This window comes from Ascaphus truei, chromosome 3 (assembly GCF_040206685.1).
Source record: "Ascaphus truei isolate aAscTru1 chromosome 3, aAscTru1.hap1, whole genome shotgun sequence".
In the NCBI taxonomy this organism is placed as follows: Eukaryota; Metazoa; Chordata; class Amphibia; order Anura; family Ascaphidae; genus Ascaphus; species Ascaphus truei.
The window spans coordinates 229,719,186-229,745,588 of record NC_134485.1 but is presented as its reverse complement, the minus strand read 5'-3'; the positions used below and the strand labels follow the sequence as shown (position 1 = coordinate 229,745,588).

At 42.2% G+C, this 26,403-nt stretch overlaps 1 protein-coding gene across 16 annotated transcripts in view; it reads right to left on the bottom strand.

Annotated features, from left to right (window-relative positions):
* The window catches only part of DMD (dystrophin), a 2,761,517-nt gene that overhangs the window by 1,629,195 nt on the left and 1,105,919 nt on the right, over positions 1 to 26,403 (bottom strand). For all 16 annotated transcript variants that reach the window (XM_075590265.1, XM_075590266.1, XM_075590270.1 and 13 more), the window contains 4 exons: positions 22,486 to 22,587; positions 22,113 to 22,220; positions 18,391 to 18,570; positions 507 to 682 (listed from right to left, as the gene is read on the bottom strand). In XM_075590265.1, coding sequence (XP_075446380.1) covers positions 507 to 682; positions 18,391 to 18,570; positions 22,113 to 22,220; positions 22,486 to 22,587 — 566 coding nt within the window. The remainder of the gene's footprint in view (positions 1 to 506; positions 683 to 18,390; positions 18,571 to 22,112; positions 22,221 to 22,485; positions 22,588 to 26,403) is intronic.

Genomic DNA, 26,403 nt, shown 5'->3' with positions numbered 1-26,403 from the left:
TTTTATGCTGAATAGCTAACTAATAAAATTGCTTTGCTAAAAAGAATGGGTATCATTTTAAAAGATAAAAGTAATAATGTCAATCTGCACGTATTAATCCTCCAACATTGTACTTGCTCCTTGCTTATTGCAGTAAATACAGCCATCACAAACATGCAACCTTAGCACCACTTTAATAAGAACTGCCAGAATGTAGGTGCTTTTATAGTATGCTGCATCTTGAAATCAATGTGTTGTGGCACAGTTGGGAGTGACGTGGGCTGTTACTTTGATTTGCGTTTTCTATGTAATATAGTAGTAAAGCGTTCCTATGCAGTTGAAAATGTGATTTCCCAAAATAAAAATTAGAAGTTCGAATAAACTGCAATTACACATAAACTTTGGGAATATATGAATTTTTTTTTACTTAAATGGCTTCCCGGCACTTATAGCAAACGTGACTTTTTTCATCTCAGTCTCCATTTTTCCAGGCCTGCGCAAGACTCATTTTTCAACAGGGTTCTCACCTCTTTCTATGTTCCGCCTCCACGAGGATCTGTCTCTTCTTCTGGGGTGGAGGTGCTGGGAGTTCGTCTTTAGCATGCTTAACAAGGATTTGCTCCCTGGTGGTCACCATAGTTACAGTTTCCATTACAGTTGTCTGTGTCAGTGATGTCTGAGTTGTGGCGACAGCCTGTGAAATCTGTGGGAAGTATTGAAACAGAGGTCACAAGTTACTTGAAAGACTTCAGTGAAGAACGTTTGGGGTGGCAATAGAAAATAATGAGAAACTAGTTTTTTGTCTGACCTACTGAACACAATAACACTGTATTAAACTCAAACAAATTGTTTTGTCTGACTCAAATAATGTGAATGGGACATCTGGAGAAGTCAATTTTGAAAACCAAGTCAATATGAAATAAAATCTATCTGTGGTGCTTTTCAAAACATGTCAATTGAACAGAAAGACAGACTATATAGCTTTTTAACAGCTGGCTTGTGAGCATTAGAAGTGTGTGTGTGTGTGTGTGTGTGTGTGTGTGTGTGTGTGTGCGTGTGTGTGCGTGCGTGTGTGTGTGTGTGCATGTCTGTTGGGCACTCCAGCAAACAGTTGCCATAATAATGGTTTACTCTGTAAACTAGTACCGTAATTTCCGGTCTATAAGCCGCTACTTTTTCCCCACGCATTGAAGCTCGCGGCTTATATTCAGGTGCGGCTTATATGTGAATTTTTCCAGCTCTCTGCTCTCCTATCTCCCTCCCTCCCGAGTACACTCTCCCGCGCCCCCCCGCGAGCTCACTGTCACCATCCCCCGCGAGCCCGCTCTCCCCCTCGCAGAGTAGCAGCGCACTCTAGCATTGAGACACTTCCTGCCTGCTGCTTTCTAGAGCGTGCGTGCACTCCCGCTTGGACGGCAGGTATTTACTGTGTAATGTGAGGTGCTGGGGGGTTAATGTTAGGTGCTGGGGGCTTGATGTGTGGTGCAGGGGGGTTGATGTGATGTGCTGGGGGTTAATGTGAGGTGCTGGGGGGTTAATGTGAGGTGCTCAGGGGTTAATGTGAGGTGCTCAGGGGTTAATGTGAGGTGCTGGGGGGCTTGATGTGTGGTGCAGGGGGGGGTTGATGTGTGGTGCAGGGGGGGTTGATGTGATGTGCTGGGGGTTAATGCTTATATTCAGGTGCGGCTTATATTCAGGTGCGGCTTATTTATGTTCAAAATAAAAAAATGTCTGAAATTCAATGGGTGCGGCTTATATACAGGTGCGGTTTATAGTCCGGAATTTACGGTATACAAAAACACACACACACACACACACACACACACACACACACACACACACACACACACACACACACACACACACACATATATATTATAAAAAAACAAATAGTCAATACCGTTTTGTGGTTAACTAAATGTTTTCATTTGTGCAAGCTTTCGAGATACACTGATCTCTTCTTCAGGAGAATTACTATGTTACTATATATATATCATAGTTTTTATAGGTTCTCTGATTAGAGTCTTCCCTTCGGTACGATGGCAGAGTCAGTCCATCAACAGGTGTTCAAAGTTTTATATGCATTTTGCTTATTTCTTGTTTATTATTAAAACTCATTTTACTTTAAATGCTATTTACACTTAAGACATAAAGCAACAGAGAAAATACTTTAGTTCACAGTTTTTCATCTAACCTGCAAATTAGTACAGGTTTTCAAAATGGAGGTAAATGTGCTATAGTGCTAGAAAACTGATGCCAGTTATTTGTCTCATTTTCTGTACACTAAAACATTTATGCAAAAAGATAAATGTGTTTATTCAATTGAAACACCTAGAACATTTCTTTAGAAAACGTTTGGTCAGACACTATGGTATGTCCTCAGCACCGAAGATACTTTCTCTTAAAAACAAAGAGACCTTTAGAAATTTTGGTCAGCTAAACCCAATGAAAAAAATATAGACATGTAATGTAATAGAGCAAATGTCAATTTTTAGCCTTAACCCCCAACTTGGAAAATATTGGGAGAACTTGGAATTATTATGAATTGTTTTGCCTGAGAGAAATCTTCTCGATTTTCTCATCCAATGAATTGTACGTGTGGTTACATTACATGCTAATGCTCATAACTGCTAGGAACCTAAGGGGCTGATTCTATATGTACCAATGGGGAATTTCATCTGAAAATGACTTGCTTGGCCTCTTTAGCCCATATAGAATCAGCCTCTAAATGTTGAATTGACACATGCCATTAAGTCAAGAAGTAGTAGTTGCACACTTAGAAAGATATGACCAGCCAAGTGCTGGCATAATTAACAAAAGTCACTTTATTATGCTAACATACTACTGTATATAATGCTTGATACCCTGCGTTTCAGTTCCCCGAGAAATCTTCTGCTATCTAATTCAAAGCCAATATCAGGAAGCACATCAGTATACCTTTGTTTTCCTTGCAAAACTCCCCCCTCCTGATTTCAGATATGCAAGTTAAATATTAATCTGGTTATTCAGGCATATACTGTGTGTATATATACATATATACATATATACATATATACATACACACACACGCACACAATGTGTTTAAAGTGCATGTGTATTGCAACACATTAAAATGTTAAATCAGTAGTGGAGTATGTGGTTGATGGGTTAAAAATAGGGAATATAAAGAGATACAGTACAAACAATACTACTTTCAAAATACAAAACTGCAGACATTAAACACATACATGCTTTTTATTTAAATAGGTCCCAAATAATTGATTTTATTGTCACTATGATGGGAATTGTTTGTATGGATGTACCGGGAAGTAAGCACATTGTAAATGTTAATTTAATTGTGGGTTAAAAAGCAGCCATGAGTGATTTTGTGCAATGACCTTCTGATCTATCAATGACCTTTCTGTGATCAATTTCGCACAAAAAAAGTAAATATTGACCTTATCTTGTGTAAGGTAGATATAAGAAATTACTGAATACGTTGACTGTCCATGGAATGTTAACATTCTCTTGCTGGCACCTGTATGGCCCTTAGAATGTTGATGAACATTCTTAGGGTTCCATGTCCATTCTGCAGCTAGAATTGGGAAGTATTGGGGTTTATTTTGTATCCACTATCTGCACAATATCTGCACAATGAATAAATCATTCTCCTAAGGGATAAGTTCGTTCTCTCTCTCCAAGCTCAGAGCAGTGCTTCAAAAATACACTTTTTCTACTTTGATACATATACCTCCTGAGGCTTTAGTTCCAATATTCCAGCAAGACAACTACAGAAAAGAGGGGATAGAGCTTCCAGATGCAGTAATTGCCAGATCAGGCTTAAATTCTTTGTCAGCAGTTATTTGGTCACAGTATTTAGCTACCTTACATAGAATTCCCTACTGACCGGCCGGTCTATACATTGCTTAGCAGGTTAAACATTTGTTTTTCTTGCTTTGCACATCATATATGGTTTATGTGTGTTCCATATACCATATTACCTTATAGTAATCTCATTCTATGTTTAGGTCAGACTTCATTGTGTAGGGATACCATGGGGACTGTTTTATCTTATTTTGTGTAATTCATGTTTCTTTAATAAATCAATTTATATATCACCTTTGCTTGAGTGCTTTTATAGGGACCCTTTTCTTTTTCTTTGCTGGTATTTATATATATATATATATATATATATATATATATAATCAAAAAATAAATAGATGATACCGTTCTGTTACATCGCCGGAAGAAGATATCAGTGAATCTCGAAAGCTCGCACAAATAAAAGCATTTCGTTAGCCACAGAACGGTATCATCTATTTATTTTTTGATTATTGAAGCTCGGCTAACACGGTACTGATACCTCTACATGTATATATATATATATATATATATATATATATATATATATATATATATATATACACACACACACACAATAGTCGACAAATCCGGTCGCCCGATTGCCCACGGCGACTGAATTTTGGCCGCTGGCGATCCGTGCTGCGGTTCTGTTAATTCCCCTGCTCCCGCCCCCAGTTTTTTAATCCCCCTCCCTGATTGGGCTGATGTGGGGAAGAGGGCCGGCTGGCAGGTCTGAGTCAGCCCCTCCCCCCCTCCTGCCCCCAATCCCCTCCCCCCTGCCCCCGATCCCCACTTGCTGCCCTTTGCTGGAGGAGCAAGGTAGGCGGGTGTGGGCTAGTCAGGCGCTTCCCCTCTGTCCCACGTTCCTTTGGCACCTGTGTGGGCAGGGTAATGGGAGCGGGGATGAAGGGCAGGTTGGGAGCTCTGACTCCTCTGTCCCCATGGCTGGGGCCTGGGTGGGAGGTAGGGAGTGGGGCGCGTGGGCGGGGGGCGCGTTCAAGTTGGTGGGTGGGTGCTGATCCAGCGTGTCCCCATCCGGCCATGTTTCCCCTTTGTTGCCCTGGCGAGTTTGGAGGGGGGTCGGCGAAGATAGTCCGGCTGTTGGCGCGTGGGGGTTTCCCTCGATTGGGGAGGTTGGTGTTATGTGGCCATGCGGCTGGTGCTCCCCGCTCTTCGGTAACCGCTGCCGCTCCACCCTCCCCGATTACCACTGCCGCTCCCTGATTACCGTTGCCGCCCGCTGGCAGCTGTTTGAGCGTAGGGATGATTGGGGGACGGTTGCAGTGGTCCCACTGTCTCCCTCCACATCCACTGTCCCCCCTCCACATCAACTGCCCCCCCTCCACATCAACTGCCCCCACTCCTCATCCACTGGCCCCTCCACATCCACTGCCCTCCCTCCACATCTATTGCCCTCCCCTCCACATCCACTGCCCTGCCCTCCACATCCACTGCCCCCCCCCTCCACATCCACTGCCCCCCCCCCCTCAACATCCACTGCCCCCATCCTGACACCATCCCCAAGTTAAGTCTGAATTTTATATGTATTGGGGTGGTGGGTGTATTTTGTATATGTATTGGTGGGGTGGGTGTATTTTGTATATGTATTGGGGAAGTGGGCGTATTTTGTATATATATTGGGGTTGTGGGGGTCTTTTTTAAATGTATTGGGATATTTTTAAAATGTATTGGGGCCAGTCACCCAAAGTGTCCCACCCAGTCACCCATCCAATTGTCACCCACCCACCCAACTGTCACACACCCAGTCAAGTGTCACCCACGCAGTCAGTCAGTCAGTCACGCACCCAGTCAGTCACCCACCCACCCAGTCAGCCAGGCACACACACACACAATTCTTATTAGGATACAAGGCTAGGTTGCGAGTAAAAGGAAGGAAGTTCAGTAGGAGCTGGGACACGGACAGGGGAGGGCCCCTGCACTAGGCCCCTGCACTAGGCCCCTGCACTAGGCCCCTGCACTAGGCTAGAGACCCCCCTAGGCCCCAGCTAGGCCCCCTACTCATCTTAGTTTGTGGCTGCTGTAGGGAAGGCCCCTTCAGTTAGGGACCATGCTCCTTTAGTAGTGTGTTAAGTTCAGGGACACAGCTGCAGTGCTGCGAGACCCTGACAATGTGGTCTGGGACTAGACCTACCTCACTAAAAGATAAGAGGCTATCTGTACGGTGAGATCACCCAGAAGGAGAACCTCCTATTTGGTAGAGGACACCATCGCTGAGGCTTCGGCGCTGGATGCAGATGGATCCTCTTGCTGTTATTTTGCTATACCCGGGTGCAGGAGCCCCGGGCAGGTATACACCAAGTGCACCAATTATACACCTCATCTAGTGGGCTGCGCTGTCTCACACTTGGGTGGGGTTGTGGGACTCTTGGGACACTTGGGTGTGGGGTTATGGCCCTAGGAGGTCAGTGTTACAGGGTGACACTAATGTACTGTTGATGTTGTATTGTGTTCTGCATATACAGTAAACTGTTTATATATACTGTGGTGTATGTGGTTACTGTATGTGTGTCCTGTGTCAGGGGTTATTCTATATTCTAGGATCCTGCACAGGTGGAGGTGCTATTATATTGTGAGTATCGTTCCAGGATACACCCCAGGTTCCCATCAGCGGAGGCTCAGGCCTCCTGTGAGCCTGACAAGTATTGCACCACACCTGGTAATACATGTAGATTTCCCCACATGGTCCCTATCTGCGATTGGGGGGGGGGGGGGAGTGTGTTACACTTAAATCAGTAAAATGATTTGAGTACTGTTGCAGGGTACATGCAACTACACACGTGGGTTTCTTGCCAAGGCTTATTTATTTAGCCTTAACAGATATGCAACACACAAAACAAAAATAGCTTTTCTTCAGCAAAAACAAAACGAAACAGTTTCTCTTTAGCAGACAGTGTGTAACTCAGGCAGCAATCCATTTTCTAAGCAGGAGACAGACAGTTTATAATTCAGTTACTTTGTTTATAAGACCTTGTATCAGGAAATCTCTTTAGCAGCAGCTTACTCCTCTCTCATCAACAACCAAGATCCATGTGTCTATAGCCTGGGTTTTAACACATGTTGATTAGGCAGCTGGGATCCAACTAATTGTCCTGAGGTTCCCAGCTGAAGTTAACCTAGTCAGTGCTGCACTGCAGAGTAGACATAGGTTTTCCAGGCATATAACTGGTGGCTTTTATTTACCCTGTCACATTCCTCCCCTGTTAGTGTGTGGCTGGGGCTACGCACAGCTGAAGCCCGACCATCCACCCCTTCTCTAGAAAAGAAGTCAGCATTTGCGTTCTCTTTTCCCGGCCTATGTTGAATCTCAAATGAGAAGGGTTGGAGGGCCATATACCACCTTGTCAATCTAGCATTGGAATCCTTCATGCTATTTAACCACTTCAGTGGAGCATGATCCGTCACCAAAGTAAAATGGACTCCTGCCAGGTAATGCCTCAAAGCCTCGATTGCCCACTTTACTGCGAGGCACTCTTTCTCAATCACTGAGTAGTTTTTTTCCCTTGGGAACAATTTCCTACTCAGGAAAAGGATAGGATGTTCAACTCCCTCAAACTGTTGTGACAACACTGCCCCTAGCCCTATCTCTGATGCATCTGTTTGCACTATAAAAGGGCTGTTGAAGTCTGGGCTTCTAATGATGGGACCCTCTGATAGACACCTTTTTATGTCCTTAAAGGCTCTCTGACAATCCCTTGACCACACAACTTGTGTAGGGGCACACTTTTTTGTGAGGTCCGTTAAAGGGGCTGCCACTTCCGAATAGTTGGGGATGAACCACCGGTAGTACCCTGCTAAACCCAGCAGAGAGCGTACCTGCGTTTTTGTGTGGGGGGTCGGAACTTCTTTCAGGGCAGCTACCTTGTCGGCTAGTGGCCTTACTTTTCCACCTCCCACTGCATACCCTAAATATTTGGTTTCCGCTTTACCCAAGGCACATTTCTTAGGGTTGGCTGTGAGCCCTGCCTCTCTTAGAGATTTGAGGACCGCTTTCAGCCTATTTAGATGGGCCCGCCAGTGTTTACTATAAATGACAATGTCATCTAGGTAGGCTGCGGCATAAGTCCTATGGGGCCTCAGTACCTTATCCATGAGTCTCTGAAATGTGGCTGGGGATCCATGCAGTCCAAATGGCATTGTCACAAACTGGTATAAACCCATGGGAGTGGCAAAGGCTGTTTTGCATTTGGACTTTTCCTCTAAGGGTATTTGCCAGTATCCTTTTGTCAAGTCCAACGGGGATATATATTCGGCGTTACCAAGGGCGTCAATTAATTCGTCCACTCTTGGCATCGGATATGCGTCAAACTTGGATACCGCATTGACCTTTCTGAGGTCCACACAAAATCTTACCTTCCCATCGGGTTTAGGGACCATAATTAGTGGACTACACCACTCACTGCATGATTCCTCAATCACTCCTAAGTGTAACATTTCTTGTACCTCCTTCTCTACCAGAGCCCTACAACTTTCAGGCAACCTATAAGGATGGGAACGTACTTTTACCCCAGGTGCTGTCTCGATTGCATGGGAAATTAAGTTAGTTTGTCCTGGTAAGTCAGAAAAAACATCCTGGAATTGTGTAATTATTGCTAACAAGTCCCCTTTTTGTTCAGAGGACAACTGTTTACCCTTTGGGATTTTCTCGTCACTCACGATGTTCTCCCGTGGAGGCTGAGGACCCAAGTCCGTTTCCTCCTCCACCGGGTGGATGAATAGAGACCGCTGCATCTTCCAGGGTTTCAGCAAGTTCACATGGTAAATTTGTTTACCCTTCCTGGACCCTAGTTGAGCGATCTCGTAATCCACATCACCCGTACGGCGGAGTACTTCAAATGGGCCCTGCCATTTGGCCAGGATTTTACTCTCGCAACTGGGTAACAATAACATCACCTGGTCTCCTGGGTGAAACACTCTCATGCGAGCATTCTGATTGTAATGTCTCTCCTGACTGTCCTGGGCTGATCTAAGATTCTCCCTGGCGAAATGGCCGACCACATCTAGGCATCTAGTACATATTGCAGGGTATTCTTAGAAGGGGACTGCTGTTCCTCCCAGGACTCCTTTAGAAGGTCTAGGATACCCCGGGGTTGGCGGCCATAGAGCAATTCAAATGGAGAGAATCCCGTGTAGGCCTGGGGAACTTCCTGCACTGCAAACAGCAGAAAAGGGAGAAGTTCCTCCCAGGCTCTCTTCTCTGAATCTACAAATTTTCTCAGCATCCCTTTTAGAGTTCGGTTAAATCTTTCCACCAATCCGTCAGTCTGTGGATGGTAGACCGATGTCCGAACAGACTTGACCTCTAGTAACTTTAAGACATCTTGCATCAGTTTAGCCATGAAATTTGTACCTTGGTCTGTCAACATAACCTGGGGAAGTCCAACCCGTGAGAACAGTTCCAACAACTTGTTGGCTACTTGCTTTGCCGTTGCTGTTCTCAGGGGGAATGCCTCAGGATACCTTGTTGCATAGTCCACTATTACAAGGATAAACCTGTGTCCTTTCGCAGAAGGTTCTAGAGGTCCTACCAAGTCTACCCCAATCCTCTCAAAGGGAACTGACACCAAGGGTTGAGGAACCAAAGGGGCTGGTTTTTGTCCTTTTGGACTAGTTAGCTGGCACTCCGGACATGCTGCACATAGCTTAGCAATATCACTATGCATCCCTGGCCAATAGAATCGGGATGAAATACGGTCCAATGTTTTATCCCTGCCCAGGTGACCACCCTAAGGGACAATATGGGCTAGAGTGAACACAGATTTAACAAATGCCTTGGGAACCAATATCTGTCTGGTGACCTCCCCTGTTTGTGTCTGCCTATTCACCCTATAAAGGATATCATTTGAAAGCTCAAAATGGGGGAATACTATCACCCCCTGTGCATCTAAAATCTTTTCATCAATTTTCACCACCTTGTCATACTGTCTAGCAAGGACTGGGTCTTCTCTTTGCTTCTGGCAAAAGTCAGGGAGGTACAGGTCTGGTAAATCTCCAGGGCCTATATCCCCCTAACAAAAAAACAAACAAAGCGCACAACACTCATCATGAAAAATGTAATAAACTATGTTTATATATAAGGTGTTTCAAGGTTATGCGTACATTGAGGTAGATTAATCAAGCATAGAGCCACAGAGTGGCAGTTACCAGCGACTGCAACCAGGAACCACCAGAGCTTCACTCTCCTTTCCACCTATAGGTAGGTGAAATGCCAGAAAATTGATGACTCTGCCTCAGTCTCAATGTCCTGTAAATAGCGTCAATGCGCTTAGTGGATCCTGGGGAGTGGTTGTCCTTTGCTCGCAAGTAGTCCACAGGTTCCTCTGCAGACCTCACTGTGTTCCCGATCAGTCAGGCAGCGTGACGGCATGGTCCCGCGGGCCCTTCTGTGACGTCAGAGCGCCCACTCATCTTTGAGTAACAGCGTCTGCCAGTAATGATTCAGACCTCACTTGGTAACCACAGAGGCAGGCAACAGCGCGGCACATGCGCAGAAGAGGAAATCAACTCGGTGTTCAGCAAACTGTTTGACAACAATAAAATACACCTTGGAACATGAGTAATAAAAATATATAGGTTGAATGGTATCTCTCCTACGCGGCGTTTCATAGCTCAACAGGCCACTTCTTCAGGGAGTCCCTGAAGAAGTGGCCTGTTGAGCTACGAAACGCCGCGTAGGAGAGATGCCATTCAACCTATATATTTTTATTATTCATGTTCCAAGGTGTATTTTATTGTTGTCAAACAGTTTGCTGAACACCGAGTTGATTTCCTCTTCTGCGCATGTGCCGCGCTGTTGCCTGCCTCTGTGGTTGCCAAGTGAGGTCTGAATCATTACTGGCAGACGCTGTTACTCAAAGCAGAGTGGGCACTCTGACGTCACAAAAGGGCCCGCAGGACCACGCTGTCACGCTGCCTGACTGATCGGGAACACAGTGAGGTCTGCAGAGGAACCTGTGTACTACTTGCGAGCAAAGGACAACCACTCCCCAGGATCCACTAAGCGCATTGACGCTATTTACAGGACATTGAGACTGTGGCAGAGTCATCAATTATCTGGCATTTCACCTACCTGTAGGTGGAAAGGAGAGTGAAGCTCTGGTGGTTCCTGGTTGCAGACACTGGTAACTGCCACTCTGTGGCTCTATGCTTGATTAATCTACCTTGATGAACGCATAACCTTGAAACACCTTATATATAAACATAGTTTATTACATTTTTCACGATGAGTGTTGTGCGCTTTGTTTGTTTTTTTGTTACTAGATTCTAGGGTCTTGGGCTACCCTTTACACAGCAGCAGACGCTCATCTACATTGGTATATATTTATTTACCTTTTCCACATGGTGGGGTGTGTTTTTTTGATTTAAATTGACATCACAATTAACACTTTGTATTAAGTATATATTTTAGTGCACACTTATTTGTTTTTTTTATTTGTTCACCCTATATCCCCCTCCCTTTGGCCATCCCCAGCCATCACTTGTGACCTCTGACTACTAGAATGGTCACCTTGAGACCCAGATTTCTGCAACCAGTCCTGTTTGTCCAAGCGTCTTTGCTTCCGAGTCTTTTGAACCCGGTGTCTACTTGGAAAAAGGTCTGCCAAGAAGGGGAACAGTTTTCCAGGGTTCTCCTGAGCCCTAGAAGGAGGCTCCTCATGAAAGACTGGGGCCATTAGGTCCGAAAAGAAAGGCCAGTCCCGACCGAGCACAACGGGGGCAGGGAGCCAAGGAGTGACTCCTACTTCGAGGTAAGCCTCCTGACCTTTTACCTGTAGCCGGATTTTGGCCGTCGGATAGTGTTTTACATCGCCGTGTATACATTCTATGCTCCACAAGGAGTCAAAAGAACACACGTTGGGTGGTAACAGTTCCTGTAGGACAAGAGTTTTCCCAGAGCCCGAATCTACAAGGGCCTGGACGGTTTTTCCCCCAATCAGGGCTGGAAGTAGCCAGGGCTTGTAATTTTCCCCAGTAAAGGCCGAGGCGATGGTTCTGCTGAATGAACAATTCATCTGTGGACAGTCCACATACCGGTGGCCTTGTTCTCCGCAGGCGGAACATGGAGAGGGATCCCTCGCAGGAGGGGGTTGTGGATAGCGCTCCGCTGGACCGGTTACTAGAGACCAGGCACCTGGTGGGTCCTGTGGGCGCCATCCTCGGAAGTTCCTCTCATTTTGCGACGAGCCGACATCCGGAAGGAGATGAGGGTCTCGGCGGGGACCAGCATTTGGACTCCGTCCTTGCTGGAACGACTGCTCCTTCCGTTGGATCTGGCGGTTTCGTGACAGGCCGTAGGTTCCCCGTTGATCCGACCTCCCTCTTTGGGCGTCCGCAAGTGCCGGTGGAGTTTGGTCCAGGACACTCGCCTGCTGCTCAGCCCCAAGGAAGTTCTCCACGAGTCGGACCGCCAAAGCTAGGGTTTCAGCAGCGTGGCGTTTTACCCACGAGCGTGCAGAAGGGGGTATTATTTGTAGAAATTGTTCCAAAACCACCTGCTCAAGAATTGCCTCCTTAGTGCACTCCTTGGGTTGTTTCCAGCGCGTACATAAGTCCAATAATCGCTGAGCGAGGACCCGGGGTCTCATCTTAGCGGTGTACTTCATGTTCCGGAACTGCTGCCGGTAAGTCTCTGGGGTCAGACCTAAGTGATCCAGTATGGCGGCTTTTACTTGTCGGTAGTCCATTGCCTGATCTGCTGGGAGACCCTGATATGAGGCCTGGGCTTCTCCTATGAGGAGCGGGGCCAAAGCAGTTGCCCAGCGATCTGTAGCCCAGCCCTGAGCTTCAGCAACTCTTTCAAAAGTCAGTAAAAAAGCCTCTGTATCCTTGTTCGGAGCCATTTTCCTCAGGAGTATAGGGGGTCTGCTTGCTATTTCTGCACTGGCAGACCCTTGGAATTGGGTCAGCAGCTTGGCAATCCATTCATCCTGTGCTGCTTGTAGTCTTTCATCTCTCTCCGCTTGCAGCCGGGCCTGTTCCTGCATTAACAGTCCGTGCTGTTGGGTCTGCTCCTGCATTAACTGTCCCTGCTGTCTGGTTTCATCACACAGAAACTCTTTCAACATTTCTTCCATTCTTGTGTGTGTGTGTGGCCCTTTAACTGCAGGAGCCTTTTGAAAAAAACCATCCCACTTCTGACACCATATGTTGCAGGGTACATGCAACTACACATGTGGGTTTCTAGCCAAGGCTTATTTATTTAGCCTTAACAGATATACAACACACAAAACAAAAATAGCTTTTCTTCAGCAAAAACAAAACAGTTTCTCTTTAGCAGACAGTGTGTAACTCAGGCAGCAATCCCTTTTCTAAGCAGGAGACAGACAGTTTATAATTCAGTTACTTTGTTTATCAGACCTTGTATCAGGAAATCTCTTTAGCAGCAGCTTACTCCTCTCTCATCAACAACCAAGATCCATGTGTCTATAGTCTGGGTTTTAACACACCTTGATTAGGCAGCTGGGATCCAACTAATTGTCCTGAGGTTGCACTGCAGACTAGACATAGGTTTTCCAGGCATATAACTGGTGGCTTTTATTTACCCTGTCACAAGTACATTATGTAGAAACTATTAATAGAACAGAAACAGGCATATTTTCAAAATCAATGTTTACATTTTTTTTTTAAATGGAGCAATATTTTTTGAGTAGAGCACAAAAATACTAAAGAAAACCTTGCATTAATAGTCTGTAACTTAACACAATTAGCATTAGGGATGTTTTGTAGGCTGTGATTATTTTTTTTCCTTGGCTTACTTATAGTGGCATAATTATATTAAACTAAGGCACCCATTAACCACCAATGCACATACATGTAAACAACACAATGTTCTAGCTTTAATTAGCAAAATTTTACATTGGAGAGGACCAGGAATGTTTGTTTTATTCCTCTGAGATGTATTTGGAGAGTTCTAATTTCCCTTCTTGCTATTGCTTCATTCATACTCAGAACTTGAATGAATAGCTAACTAGTTACAGAAGGTGCATTTATAAGAACTGTTTTTTTTTTGTTGGAAAATAGCAAATGTGTGTGTTAGAATGGTAGGCTGGACAATGTTATGGTTTTTATAATGGTGTCCATACAGTTTGTATCTTTGTGAGCAGGGTACGTTTTAGGCAGCCAAATAGCTTAATACAGTAAAGTGATGTGCACAATTTCATGCCTAAATGTGCTCAGCAGGGACTCTGAGAGCATTTTAAGTGGATTGGTGTTTCAGATGAGCAGAACAGGAAATGTTCACAGAAATTGTTTGCAAACTTCCATAACAGAAATGTTGTTGTCACTGTGAACTACATCAACTGCATTTCTTTACGTGATTTCCATTCCACTTACCTAAAAGTCCTGACTCATTTTTCTCATAGAAAAATTGAATATGTTGTATTGTCATAACTCCAGGAAGGGATGACGTTTTGCAAATGAAAAGATATGTCATTTTTGGGAATAGATAAAGTCACTGCAGTTATATTTTAACTACTGTAGTTACCTTTACTGTAGTCCACACAGTCCATTAACATTACTTTAAAAAGTGATTCAACAGGGAACTTCAGATTATTATAATGACATTGGAGAAATACACAACTGCATAGTGAGTAATAGGAAAGCAAAATACATGGGAGTAAGTTGCTTATTGTCTTTCAACTTCAAGGTTTAGTAAGAAGTCTTCTCTATGATATCTTCCTTTCCTATTAGACCTAGAGGTGGCGTTAAAAGATTAGCACTGCGGCATCGCCATGTCTGGAAATATGACCCAATATACAGATGCAGCGGCCATTATTTTAAAACTTCACGCGATGTATACCTCGGAATACCCATGTGATGGTGCGCAGTTTCTTCCAACTGTACCTACCGCCTTAAGACGCGAGTGCATAAAATGGCATTTTAGTGTTCTGGCTTTTAAACACCTGAAATTAATACAGTAGCACAGTAGCACAGTACTGTACACATTACAATTCATTCATTTCATTGCATTTAATTGCACACTATCCATGAAAATCAAACAAAGCAACCACGATAAACACAAGTGCCTGGGGTGATTGGCGGCATTAATGTCGCGTGGAGTACTGCAGCGCACACAAAAACAGCGCAGTGATTTGTTAAAATAATGGCCGCTGCATCTGTAGAGTTAGGTGCTACAGAGGAGTTAGCAGCTGGTTTTAAAATATGATAATGAGGTATTAGATTCATTCCATTGCTTGTGTGGAATTTTTAACGTCTTTCGCACTCATAAGTTTGGGCATTATAATTACGTCTGTGTAACATTTGTGCTAAATTGCATCAGAACATGCCCTTAAAATCATTGGGTGACTGTCTGCAGAAGGAAGCTCTGCAGCACAATGACTGAAAAAACAAGCTGCCAGCAGGCAGAGAGAAAAAGCAAGTTGGCAAATGCTGGACGAAATAGCTATGCCCATAGAGACAGGTGATATTTAACTTGTGTAGCCATGATAAACTAATTGAAATACATTAGAATTAGCGACACCTCCATTCCACCTGTTGAGTTGTTATGTTAATGTCCCCCATGCAAACAATTTTGGTCCTTATTTTGGACAACTCTAAATTGGGGTCTTATTTTGAATTTGCACTATGACTCAACTATAAATTGGCCCCTATATGCTGTACCACAGCCAAAAAAAGGTTAAGAATACAAGATTCAACTCCAGCAGTAAATGGAGAGAATGGCCTAATATCAGGAGAATGTGAGAACTATTGTAGGTAGAAGTTGGGTGAAAAGCAAATGAATAGAATCTATTTGGACAGATGTTTTATGGGTAAGATAAATTGGCTCAGTTTTTTAAGTGGGAAATGGGGATACAATAGAGAAAGCAAATAGAAGACAGGCAATATAGCAGAAGACAGTGTCGAGGAGGTCCCTGCTGGGTATTGAACCCTGGCCCCTGTGTTCCTAGCCTAGATTTCTGCAAGTCTTCAACCAGGACTGCTATGTGTGTGCTGCTGTTTCAGCGGAGAACTTTCGAAAATACAATTATTCCCTGATGACCGGCACCTCTTCATAATAAGCAGTCTGGCCTTTATAACCCCTCCCCCCCTTCCTGTTTCTCGTTGCCTGATTACTTAATTTTCCTCTGTAATCATCTCCATTACCAGACCGATTTGGACCTGACCATCCCTACCAATCTATCTCCCTACTGTCTGCCTCTGACCATCGTCTCCTGCCTCTGACCTTGCCTGTCTATTGACACCTGTCAACCCATTCAAGCAACCGGGCTCTAGCCCATAGGGCATGGTGTATCACTGTGCCAATCAATTTTTTGTGGGCATGTTTTTCTCAATTGAAATGTACTGTATCTTATTTGCTGCTTGTTTTTTTATTTGTAGCTTGCCCATTCATTGCCATAGTGGAAAACCATGTCCATAGGGATTGTGTACCACTGTTCCAATCAATTAGTTATTTGGGGTGGGGGTAATTGCCACGGGGAGGGTGGTTAGGCCTCCCGGGTGGGTGGGTAGAGGGAGGGGGGTTAAACCCTTAATTACCATAGTGGTTAATGACCGCTAAGGTGATCAAGGAGTTAGTGGCCAGTAGTTAGTTTTTTTTTTTTACTGTTGGTTCCCACTGAAGAAGTGGAAGACAAGGGTGGCGAGGACAGTTTTCATGATGGAAAGGGTAAATACAACTTTAATTTGCTATATGCTGGCTGGGTCATGTTTTGGTTATGTTTTATTTTTTAATGGAAATAATGTGCTATTATCCAGATATGGATAATAGGGATTTTGCCCATTACTGTATTGTATGTGTTGATGTGTTGGGGGGGGTGGGGGGGTTGTTCAATGTATAGTACTGTATTTATATTTGTATTGTAATGTTTATTGAGGGTAGAGGAGGTGGGTGAAGAGATTAGTTGCCCCTGGTGGGTTTTTAGGCCTCTCATGTGGGTAGTGGGAGGGGTTAACCCTTTCAGCATACTGTAGCGGTTACTACGATCACCTGCTAGAGGCGTACAGAGTGACTGTTACAGTCTATCTCTTAGTGCACGTCTCTTACAGACAGATGCAGCACGGAGGATTCACACAGCGCAAGTTCTATTCAAACGCAGAAGCCTGTTGTGTTAATGCGATAGGCCGTTGCAGCCTACTATGGACTGTGCAGCGAATTTTCCCTGACATGCTCACTGATTTCCTCAGAATCTGGGCCATAAGGAACAGTTTCATCTGTATAATTAGCTTTGTGGATCCCACATTAAAGAAGCAGTCTGCGCGGCACTTTAAAATACATTGTTGTAATATATGCAGCCTTTGATTACCTTTATTGAAAACTAATTACTTAAGCTACAAATCGATTAATTTTCCCATGATCAATCAGCAAAGATTCTGCTTCCCAGGGTTCACTAAATGGCTGCTTTCAGTTTCAATCAATCATACTTCAGTAAGTATAACTCAGCAGCTAAAGTATATTCTTCTATTACTAATGTAACAATATATATTGTTATAGTTTACAGCTCAAACTGCTGGGAATATTTGCAACAAAGTATCACAAAAAGGAAAGTGTTGCAAACATCTTGCACTGCTTGGGAGGTGTGTTAAAACCTGCTATAGAAATCAAAGGATGCTCAGTATATTAAAACTCATTAAAATTGCATTAACAATTGAATTGAAAAAAAAGTAGTAAGTAATATTTAATACTGCAGAACTAATTTATTTAAAAAAAAAAAAACACATGTAGGGTATTGCATGGATTGCTCCTTTAAGCTGTAGAACATAACATGCATTCCTGTTTTAGATGACAGCACATTATATTCCCTTATTTATTGGAGTCTATGGGATCTAGGCTTTAGATTTTTGCTGTTTAAACCAGGGGCATCCTTTCTGCAATGTTGTTTTATGTTTTCTGCTTTTGTCCTTGCTGTACAGGCAGTCCTCGGTTATCCAACGGAACCCGTTCTGGAAGTAGCGTTGGATAGTGAAACCGTTGTAAAGTGAGTCCCATGTTAATCAGTGGCGGTGAGCGTTGGATAACGCATTCCGGTTTCGAAAAACAGCCAATGGGGTTGGATAGTAAAGCGTTGGATATGCCATTCGTTGTAAAGTGAAACGTTGGATAACGAGGACTACCTGTACTGAATTTTTGAAAGAGGAGGGCACGTCAGATTTCTAGAAAATAAAAATGTCTTAATGTAACTTATCAATGTTAATAGACTGTAAGGTGTCTTTGCCACAAAAGGTGTCTTATGGACTTACTTCCCTATGTAAATATGGCCCTTTTCACCAATTCCCTTGAATTGGGCAGTGAACAAGGAAGGTAGGTGCCTTATGCAGTATCATGTCTCAGTAAATATGTCCCATTGTGTTTAATACATTGTGCTTAACCACTAATATACCTTTAGAGAATAACATTGCAAAACAGTGTGTCCTGTGTCTGAGCACCTGGTTAATTGTGTATGGCTTTATATTATGTATACTGCTTTTCTATCATTCATCGAAAGCAAAATGTCATTAACATAAATAAACCTGCATGTCACCTTAGAGTGGATCTAAATTCATAACAGGATTGATTGGGGGCGAAAGTCTGTAACATACAGTAGAATGACATACCTGCATGGAACTACTTTCCAGCGTCTGCACAAGATTGTCCCATCGCTGGGCAAAGTTCTCTAGCCTCGTCTCAATTTTCTGAGACACAGCCTTGTTTTTCACAGCTGAAAGGAGGTCCTGACTTAGCGAGTAAAGTTTATCCATGGTCTTCTTTTTCATTTCCAATTCTCCCTTCAAGATCTGTTAAAACAGAGGTGTTTCGCTCTATTACATGGTTATGGAAAATTTTCAGAGGGTAATACTGTATGTTTCAAATAAGAAACCCAGGTAATCAAAATAATTGTACCTTACTTGTGTTACATTGCAGATATATGTAAGTGTGGATTTTACTTTGTATGTTATTGTAATGGGTACATTTGTAACTGAATGCGCTCTCTCTATCTCTTCAATATTGTTACATTTTTAAAACGAATGCCAGAATCTGTTGCTTGGTGATTGAGCAGCAATGTGGGACATTCCTTTTAAAGACAGGACTTTCTCATTACTCTCCCAATATTATATAGGCTGTGGAATACTTGGAGCGATAAGGAAAATAGTGAGATGATATTGAACAAGTACTGTTCTTTTATAACAGATTCATATTTCCTGGAGTACAGTGAGTATTAATGGTGTGAGGACTACACTGTACCTTTGCGGCTATTCTTGTTCTATTACTTCCCCTGGACTGTTTATTTTATTGAGAGCTTGCCATCTAGTATAAGATCCTTTCATACAGATGTTCAAATACATATACTTATTTACGTTATATATTTTCTAAGGACATTTATTATTTGTAGTTCACAATTGTATTGCATTTTTTTCATGGAGATTTTGATTGTGATATAATTATGATTATACCTGTATAATGACACAACTATTTAATTTCAACATACTATTTTGTATTTTTTCCCATTTAATATTTTCATTTATATTTTTAGCGTTCGCAGTTTTAACAGTTCTTACCATTTAAACATGCCACGTATTACAAAAGAACAGTGAAACATGTTAGAGAAGGATGTACCGTACATGGTGGAGTGCAACTCCAATATATGTTACAAGGACTGGTGCTTTCATGATGCTAAAATGTTTATTATTATTTTTTACATGTAATGCTGAGATATTTTGAAAGAATAAGGAAGCAGGGTAAAATCTAAATAGTGATTCTATACAAATTTGAGTTTGACCTAGTCTTATCAAGGTCAGATCCGATTTTAATCTTAATATTAGAAAACAAAAAATTCTAAATAAAATGAAAAAAAAAAAAATGAATAACCACTTGAAAGTATGTCTTTTGTCAACCTCATCTACTATGTAACTTCCTTATCAAATTATTTTAACTATGCCATGAATTTATAAAAAAAATGTTTCAATGCAGTTGTAACATATTTTGATCAAGTTAGTTTTATATAATGTTTTAGGTAGTTGGAAGACTAATTTCCTAGCAAACAAAATAACCTTTATTTTTCTGCTGTTGTGTAATAGTCATCTTGCACTAATTGCTAGCAATGAAGGAGCTTTATACTTTTATTAAAATATGTAAGTTCATTAGATTTAGACATACAGTACTTACCAAGCTGCAGCAGATGAATGTACAGTATAGATGTTGTAAACAACTAGAGGTTTTGCTATGAAAAATACTAATACAATAAAAAAATACTGTATGTCGTTTGGGTGCATGCAAATCATAATTGAATGCAGCAGGTAAAATATCCAGATTATTTTTGTTTAACAGATATACTTTAGTTACTGTACATGCATATAGACGTAGACACAATGGACAACATTGACTACATATAGATCATCCTTTTTATCTACAGTATGCTCCTGAAAATTGTACCTGCGTGTGTGTATATGTGAATGTGTTTTTATGTGAATGTGTTTTTATGTGTGTGTGTGTGTGTGTGTGTGTGTATATATGTATATATGTATGTATGCATATATGTATGTATGTATATATGTATATATGTATGTATGTATATATATATATATATTTAACAGTTATCTTATAAGCCTGTCACGGTGAGATTATGGCAGGCTGTATAAGGTCACATAAATATATATATAACAGATGATATATATTTATCACTGGGTCTGAACTGAAACGAGTCTTAGATATAATAAAGTGATTTTATTCCTTAGGATAGGTGAACACACGAATAATACAGTAACAGACAAGAAGTACACTTACTTTGGGGTTGGGGAATGAGAAGTTCACTGTGGTATTCGTCTTCGTTTGTTGGTATGGTTACCTGATATCACCTGAATGATTACCTGATTGCTGAAGAGAAATGCTACATCAAACTTCTCATTCCCCAACCCCTAAGTAATGGTACTTCTTGTCTGTTACTGTATTATTCGTGTGTTCACCTATCCTAAGGAATAAAATCACTTTATTATATCTAAGACTTGTTTCAGTTCAGACCCAGTGATAAATATATATCATCTGTTATATATATTTATGTGACCTTATACAGCCTGCCATAATCTCACCGTGACAGGCTTATAAGTTAACTGTTGACTCAAAGCTGTGACCATGCAGCAAGCTTAAGCCTATAGGGAACCATGTTAAAAATGGTTTTTGAGGCAAAAAGTGACACTGTGTGCTCATTTGCATGTCATCTCCCAGAATCCCTTGCTGCAGTGGAAGTGCTATATGCTGGGTGATGATGGGGAAAGGCGGGGTTGCAGACCTGCCTAAGACATGCAGATGAGCATACAGTTGTATTTGCATATTTGCTTTCCTGTGGAGGGTTTTTGTCACTTTTTTTACTCACCATAACTTAACTTAGTATTATATATATATATATATATATATATATTTATATATATATATATATATGTATATATATATATATATATATATATATATATATATATATATATATATATATAATGTGTCTATTCTCATTAAAACGTACAGGTATCTAACCTGCTGTGCACATAAATGATTATGAGATATGATTTTCATTGAGTGTTTGAGTAACTTCCGTGATTAAAAGAGATGAGTGATAATAAATCACAACACATACTCATTTCTGCAAAGGGTTTTTGGTACTGTAACTCTTGTTTTTTATTGAAATGTTTTTCACATTTACATATGACATTTTGATTTACTGTATTCTTCCACTGCTTCACTGTTCTGCTTTTCAGCTGTAGCCTGTGTTTTGTTAGTTGAGATGAGATTATTAATTAGGTGCAGTTTGTGATTGGCTGGCAGAATTCGCTTTGTTACTTGGTGGTGTGTGAAGTTTCTGCATCAGTTGTAAAACTGAATTGCAAAATGGAAAACAAATATTATTAAAGGTAGAAACCAATATTGAATCTGTGGGATAAATCAATAGAAATTACTATATTAACCAATTTTCTGCCAGAGGCACAATCATGTACAGTATTGTTTTGCAAGTTATTCCTGGGAATTTTTTTTTTTAATGGGGAATCAAAAGAGGTGAGTTTTATTCAGACGTTTATTTTTTAAAAATTGACCGATTCACACTAATTCTATTAAATAATCAGTTTGTTTATACTGTATTTGCAGATACTGAGCAAAACAAGTTTTTGAATGTGGCAAGTCGCTGTATTTTTACTGAATTAAGTAACACAATATATTTGTGGCAATAAATATGCTTAAACTCATCAGATTTTTTGCAAATGATTGCAATATATTATTTTAGTCTCTTTAGCCCTTGGCAGAAATTCGTGGTATAAGATGAACTGAATTGGAAAAGTAATGTGAATATACATACCGCCAACATTCTTAGGCTGGAAAGCATTTCATTCTCATCCTTAAAACCTGTAGTATGAATGTTGTTCACTGCCGCTTCTTTTTCCATAAGCCAGGAATCAAACAGGCACTAAAATATGAGCATAATGAACAATATCACAGTAATACTATTTTATTTTGCTATCCAGATATAAAAATGGGAACATTGCATTATACTTAGAGCGACACACTGTGAGTGCTCATTTTCATGCCAATACCCAGAATCCCTGGCTGCAGTGGAAACACTGTATGCTAAGAGAAAAAAAGGGTTGCAGACCTGTCTGAGACAACTGAATGTGCTCGCTAGTGATTTTTTTAATTTGCTGTCCATTATATATACACAGAAATATTCTAACCTGTTCTTCAGCAAAATGCTGCCACTTCAGAAGAATATCCTGCAGAAGGACCCATCTATCTTCTGTCCACCTGCATATGGCAGCCCAGCGGTCTCCCAAATACTGAAAATAAGAAATGTAAATCAAACGTTAAAATGAATAATGTATTTTCACGATGGAATTAAGAAATGAGGCTAATTTAAAGTACAGTTTCCATAAATCACATTACTTCTGCCAAATAGACTGCTCAGTCTAATCACTATTGAAGAAAGACACAAAAATGAAATGTTTGCAGTCACATTACAATTAAACATTACAATTTACACTGTTAAATTGCCCCCCAAGCCCACCCTCTTTTGAAATTCTAGTTGGCAAAATCTGCCTCCCCTTTTCTAAGCCCATCTTGCTCGCTGGTATCTACTGCCCCCCTAAAGCCCCTCTCAATCCCTGACTGATATCACCCAGTTTCTTGGCTCCATTTCCTCTCTGAATGAGAAGAGTGAGCTGCTAGTTCTTGGGGATTTCAACTTCAATTGGCTTGACCCTAAAAACCACAAAATCCAGATACAACTCAAGTCACATAACCTATCACAACTCATTTCCCAACCCACACGGATAAACCTGAAATCGCATAACCATTCCTTGCTAGACTGGATTCTCTCCTCAAACTCCAGCAGAATCCAATCCTCTGGCATCCTTCCTGATATTTTCAGTGACCATGCAATAGTGTACTGTGTAAGGAAAATTAAACCGCCCCATTCAAGCCCTAAAGTTCTCCTCACTAGAACATTTAAAAACTTTAACCCACAACAGTTTCTGGTTGACTTTACCAACTGCCCATGGCACAGAATCGATTTAATTCCCGACCCTGATTCTGCGCTCGACTATTTCCAATCCGAGATCTTAAAACTCTGCGATACCCATGCTCCACTACGCAAAATAAGGGTACAGGGGGGCCACCTTCCATGGGTTACACCTGACTTTATAGCACTCTACCAGTTCAGGGATACCTTGTGGAAAAGCTACAAAGTAACTGCTACTACCAAGGATCTCAATCACTACAGATGCCTGCGGAACATGTGCACAAGGCAAACAAGGCACGCAAAAGCACAATATTACTCTGACAATCTCCACCAAAATACATCAAACCCAGCTAACTTCTGGAATGTTATCAACAATATATTCCAGCCTCCTAACCATCAACAACCAAGTAATATCACTAAGGGGGATATTACTCTGACAAACCCCACTGACATTGCAAATGCATTCAATGATTTCTTTGTGGGGTGTGCCACTAACTTATTAGAGAAACGCAGCCCAAACCACAAACGTGAATCTCATCCTGGGAGTACCCACATAGCCCCACCCCCTCCCAACACTGCCCACAATTTTCAATTTGGCCCAGTATCTGAAGAGGAGATTACACAAGCGCTCCTCAAACTAAAACTAAGCAGCAAATGCGGACCTGACTTACTAAAATCCAGGTTCCTATGACTTGGTGCCCAGCCATTGCCAAACCAATTGCTTCCATACTCAACTCTATCCTGTCTGCAGGCCATATCTCTAAGACCTGGAAAACTGCCAGAGTTGTCCCAATCTTCAAAAGTGGGGACAAAAACACTGTCTCAAACTACAGGCCAATCTCACTTCTCCCAATTCTATCCAAATGCATGGAAAAATGTGTCCACTCCCAATTAAGCGATTACTGTACCTAGACAAATTCCCTAGCCAATTCCAATCTGGCTTTCATCCCAAACACTCCACCATAACTACCCTGCTAAAAGTTTGCAATGATATACAGTGTGGAATGGAACGGGGACAACTCACTGGTGCAGTATTCCTAGATTTTGCAAAGGCTTTTGATACAGTTGATCATGCTATCCTGCTTAACAAACTCCAGAGCTCTGGAATAGAGAAGCATGCTTTAATCTGTTTTCAGACCTACCTATCAGGAAGATCCCAACATGTGTCCATCTCAGGCTCTAACTCCAGCCCCCTGGATATCACCTATGGTGTCCCGCAAGGCTCTGTTCTGGGGCCCCAACTCTTCTCAGTGTTCATTAATGATCTTCCCACAGCTTGTAAGGAAGCCTCAATACACATGTACTGTATGCAGATGACACAATCCTATATGCACACATCCATAGCCTCTCTGACCTTCAACACATACATCAGTCTGACTTTTTGAGACTCAAAAACTGGATTTTCCAAAACAAACTGTTTTTAAACACTGACAAGACTGTAACAATGGTATTTGGGACCAAGACTAAATTTTTAAAGCTTCCAGTGACTGAGCTCCTGATTAGAACAAACGCTAACACCACCCTAACCCCTGTCACTAGTTTTAAATACTTGGGCTTATGGTTTGACTCCCACTTAACATTCGGAATGCACATTGATACCCTGACAACAAAGACCTATGCCAAACTAGGGGTACTTTACAGGAACAAATCCTCCCTAAGTCTCCTGGTCAGAAAGCGTATCGCACAGCAGATGCTAATGCCAATTATTGACTATGGAGACATAGTATATGGCTCGGCACCTCAAACCCACCTTAGCAAACTTGACACCCTCTACAATTCAATTTGTCGTTTTGTTCTCCAATGCAACTACAACACACATCAGTGCAAAATGCTCAAAGAACTATATTGGTCATCACTAGAGTCTAGGCGCAAAGTTCACCTTTCCTGTCTTGCCTTCAAATTGTTTATGGGCAAGCTACCCAGCTATCTGAACAAGCTCCTCACCCCTACCAAATGCAGCACTCATCACCTGAGATCAGACTCCAAAAGACTGTTCATGGTCCCAAGGCTCAACAAAGTATCCGGCCGTTCCTCCTTCTCTTACCGTGCACCCCAAAACTGGAACAACCTACCATATACTCTCACACCCACCACCAGTTTAAGTTCTTTCAAATCTAAGTCTGTCTCACATTTTAATCTGATCTGTAACTGTTTCATATGCCCATAATATATATTTTCTTTAACTGTGCATTCAATGTCTTGTATATAATGTATACGCTGTTCATTTATGTAACTGCATTTGTAACCATGTATTATTTGTCTTAACTCTGTGCCCAGGACATACTTGAAAACGAGAGGTAACTCTCAATGTATTACTTCCTGGGAAAATATTTTATAAATAAATAAATAAATGGATTGGTCATATAAAATAAAATGGTATATGATGTGAAGATCGCTCCTGTGTAAAGGGCTCATCTGGCGAGTTGTTTCTGCTGCAGAGAGAGAGAGAGAGAGAGAGCCGCATCTCTCTGCGCAAATCTCGGCCAAATTAAAAAAAAAAAAAAATGTATTACTAATGTAGATGATCAGGGGGTCTCCGGAGCAGAACCGCGTTGATTTCAGGTCCGGGGACACCCTGCTTCCCGAGATACAGGCCCCGTTATGGGGTGCAGGTATCTCTTATGCCTTTGATTCCCACGGTCACGTGACGCGGGACATTTCAATGCATATCAGATACCGCCACCCCATGTAAGGATCGGGGATTCACGCCGCCCTCTGCATGCTCCCAACTCACCTCCGCTCACTTCTGAGGCTCCCGCCTTCCCTACTTCCACCGCTGGTGGGGACGCCGCTCCTTCGGGGACCACCTGGCAAATGGATCGCGCGCGCACCCCACTCCAGGCTTAATGCCTTTTCTTCCGGCTACGCCTCCAGCTCGCGCCCTCACGCTGGTGTCAGGGATGTGCAGAGCGCATTCGGCGCGCACAGGGTCAGCTTCCTCAGACCTTGTCATGAATCCTCATCCGACCTGTTCCCTGCTCTGGATTCACCAACCACAGTCCTCGCTGCTGACGCACCTCCCCGCTGCAGGTTACTCATTGTTTTCTCTCTCCTACTTATGCTCAGCCTCCCCACTGGCAAATTGGCTGAGCATAATCCTATATTCCTTTGTGTTCATTGCTTCCTAGCCTTGGAG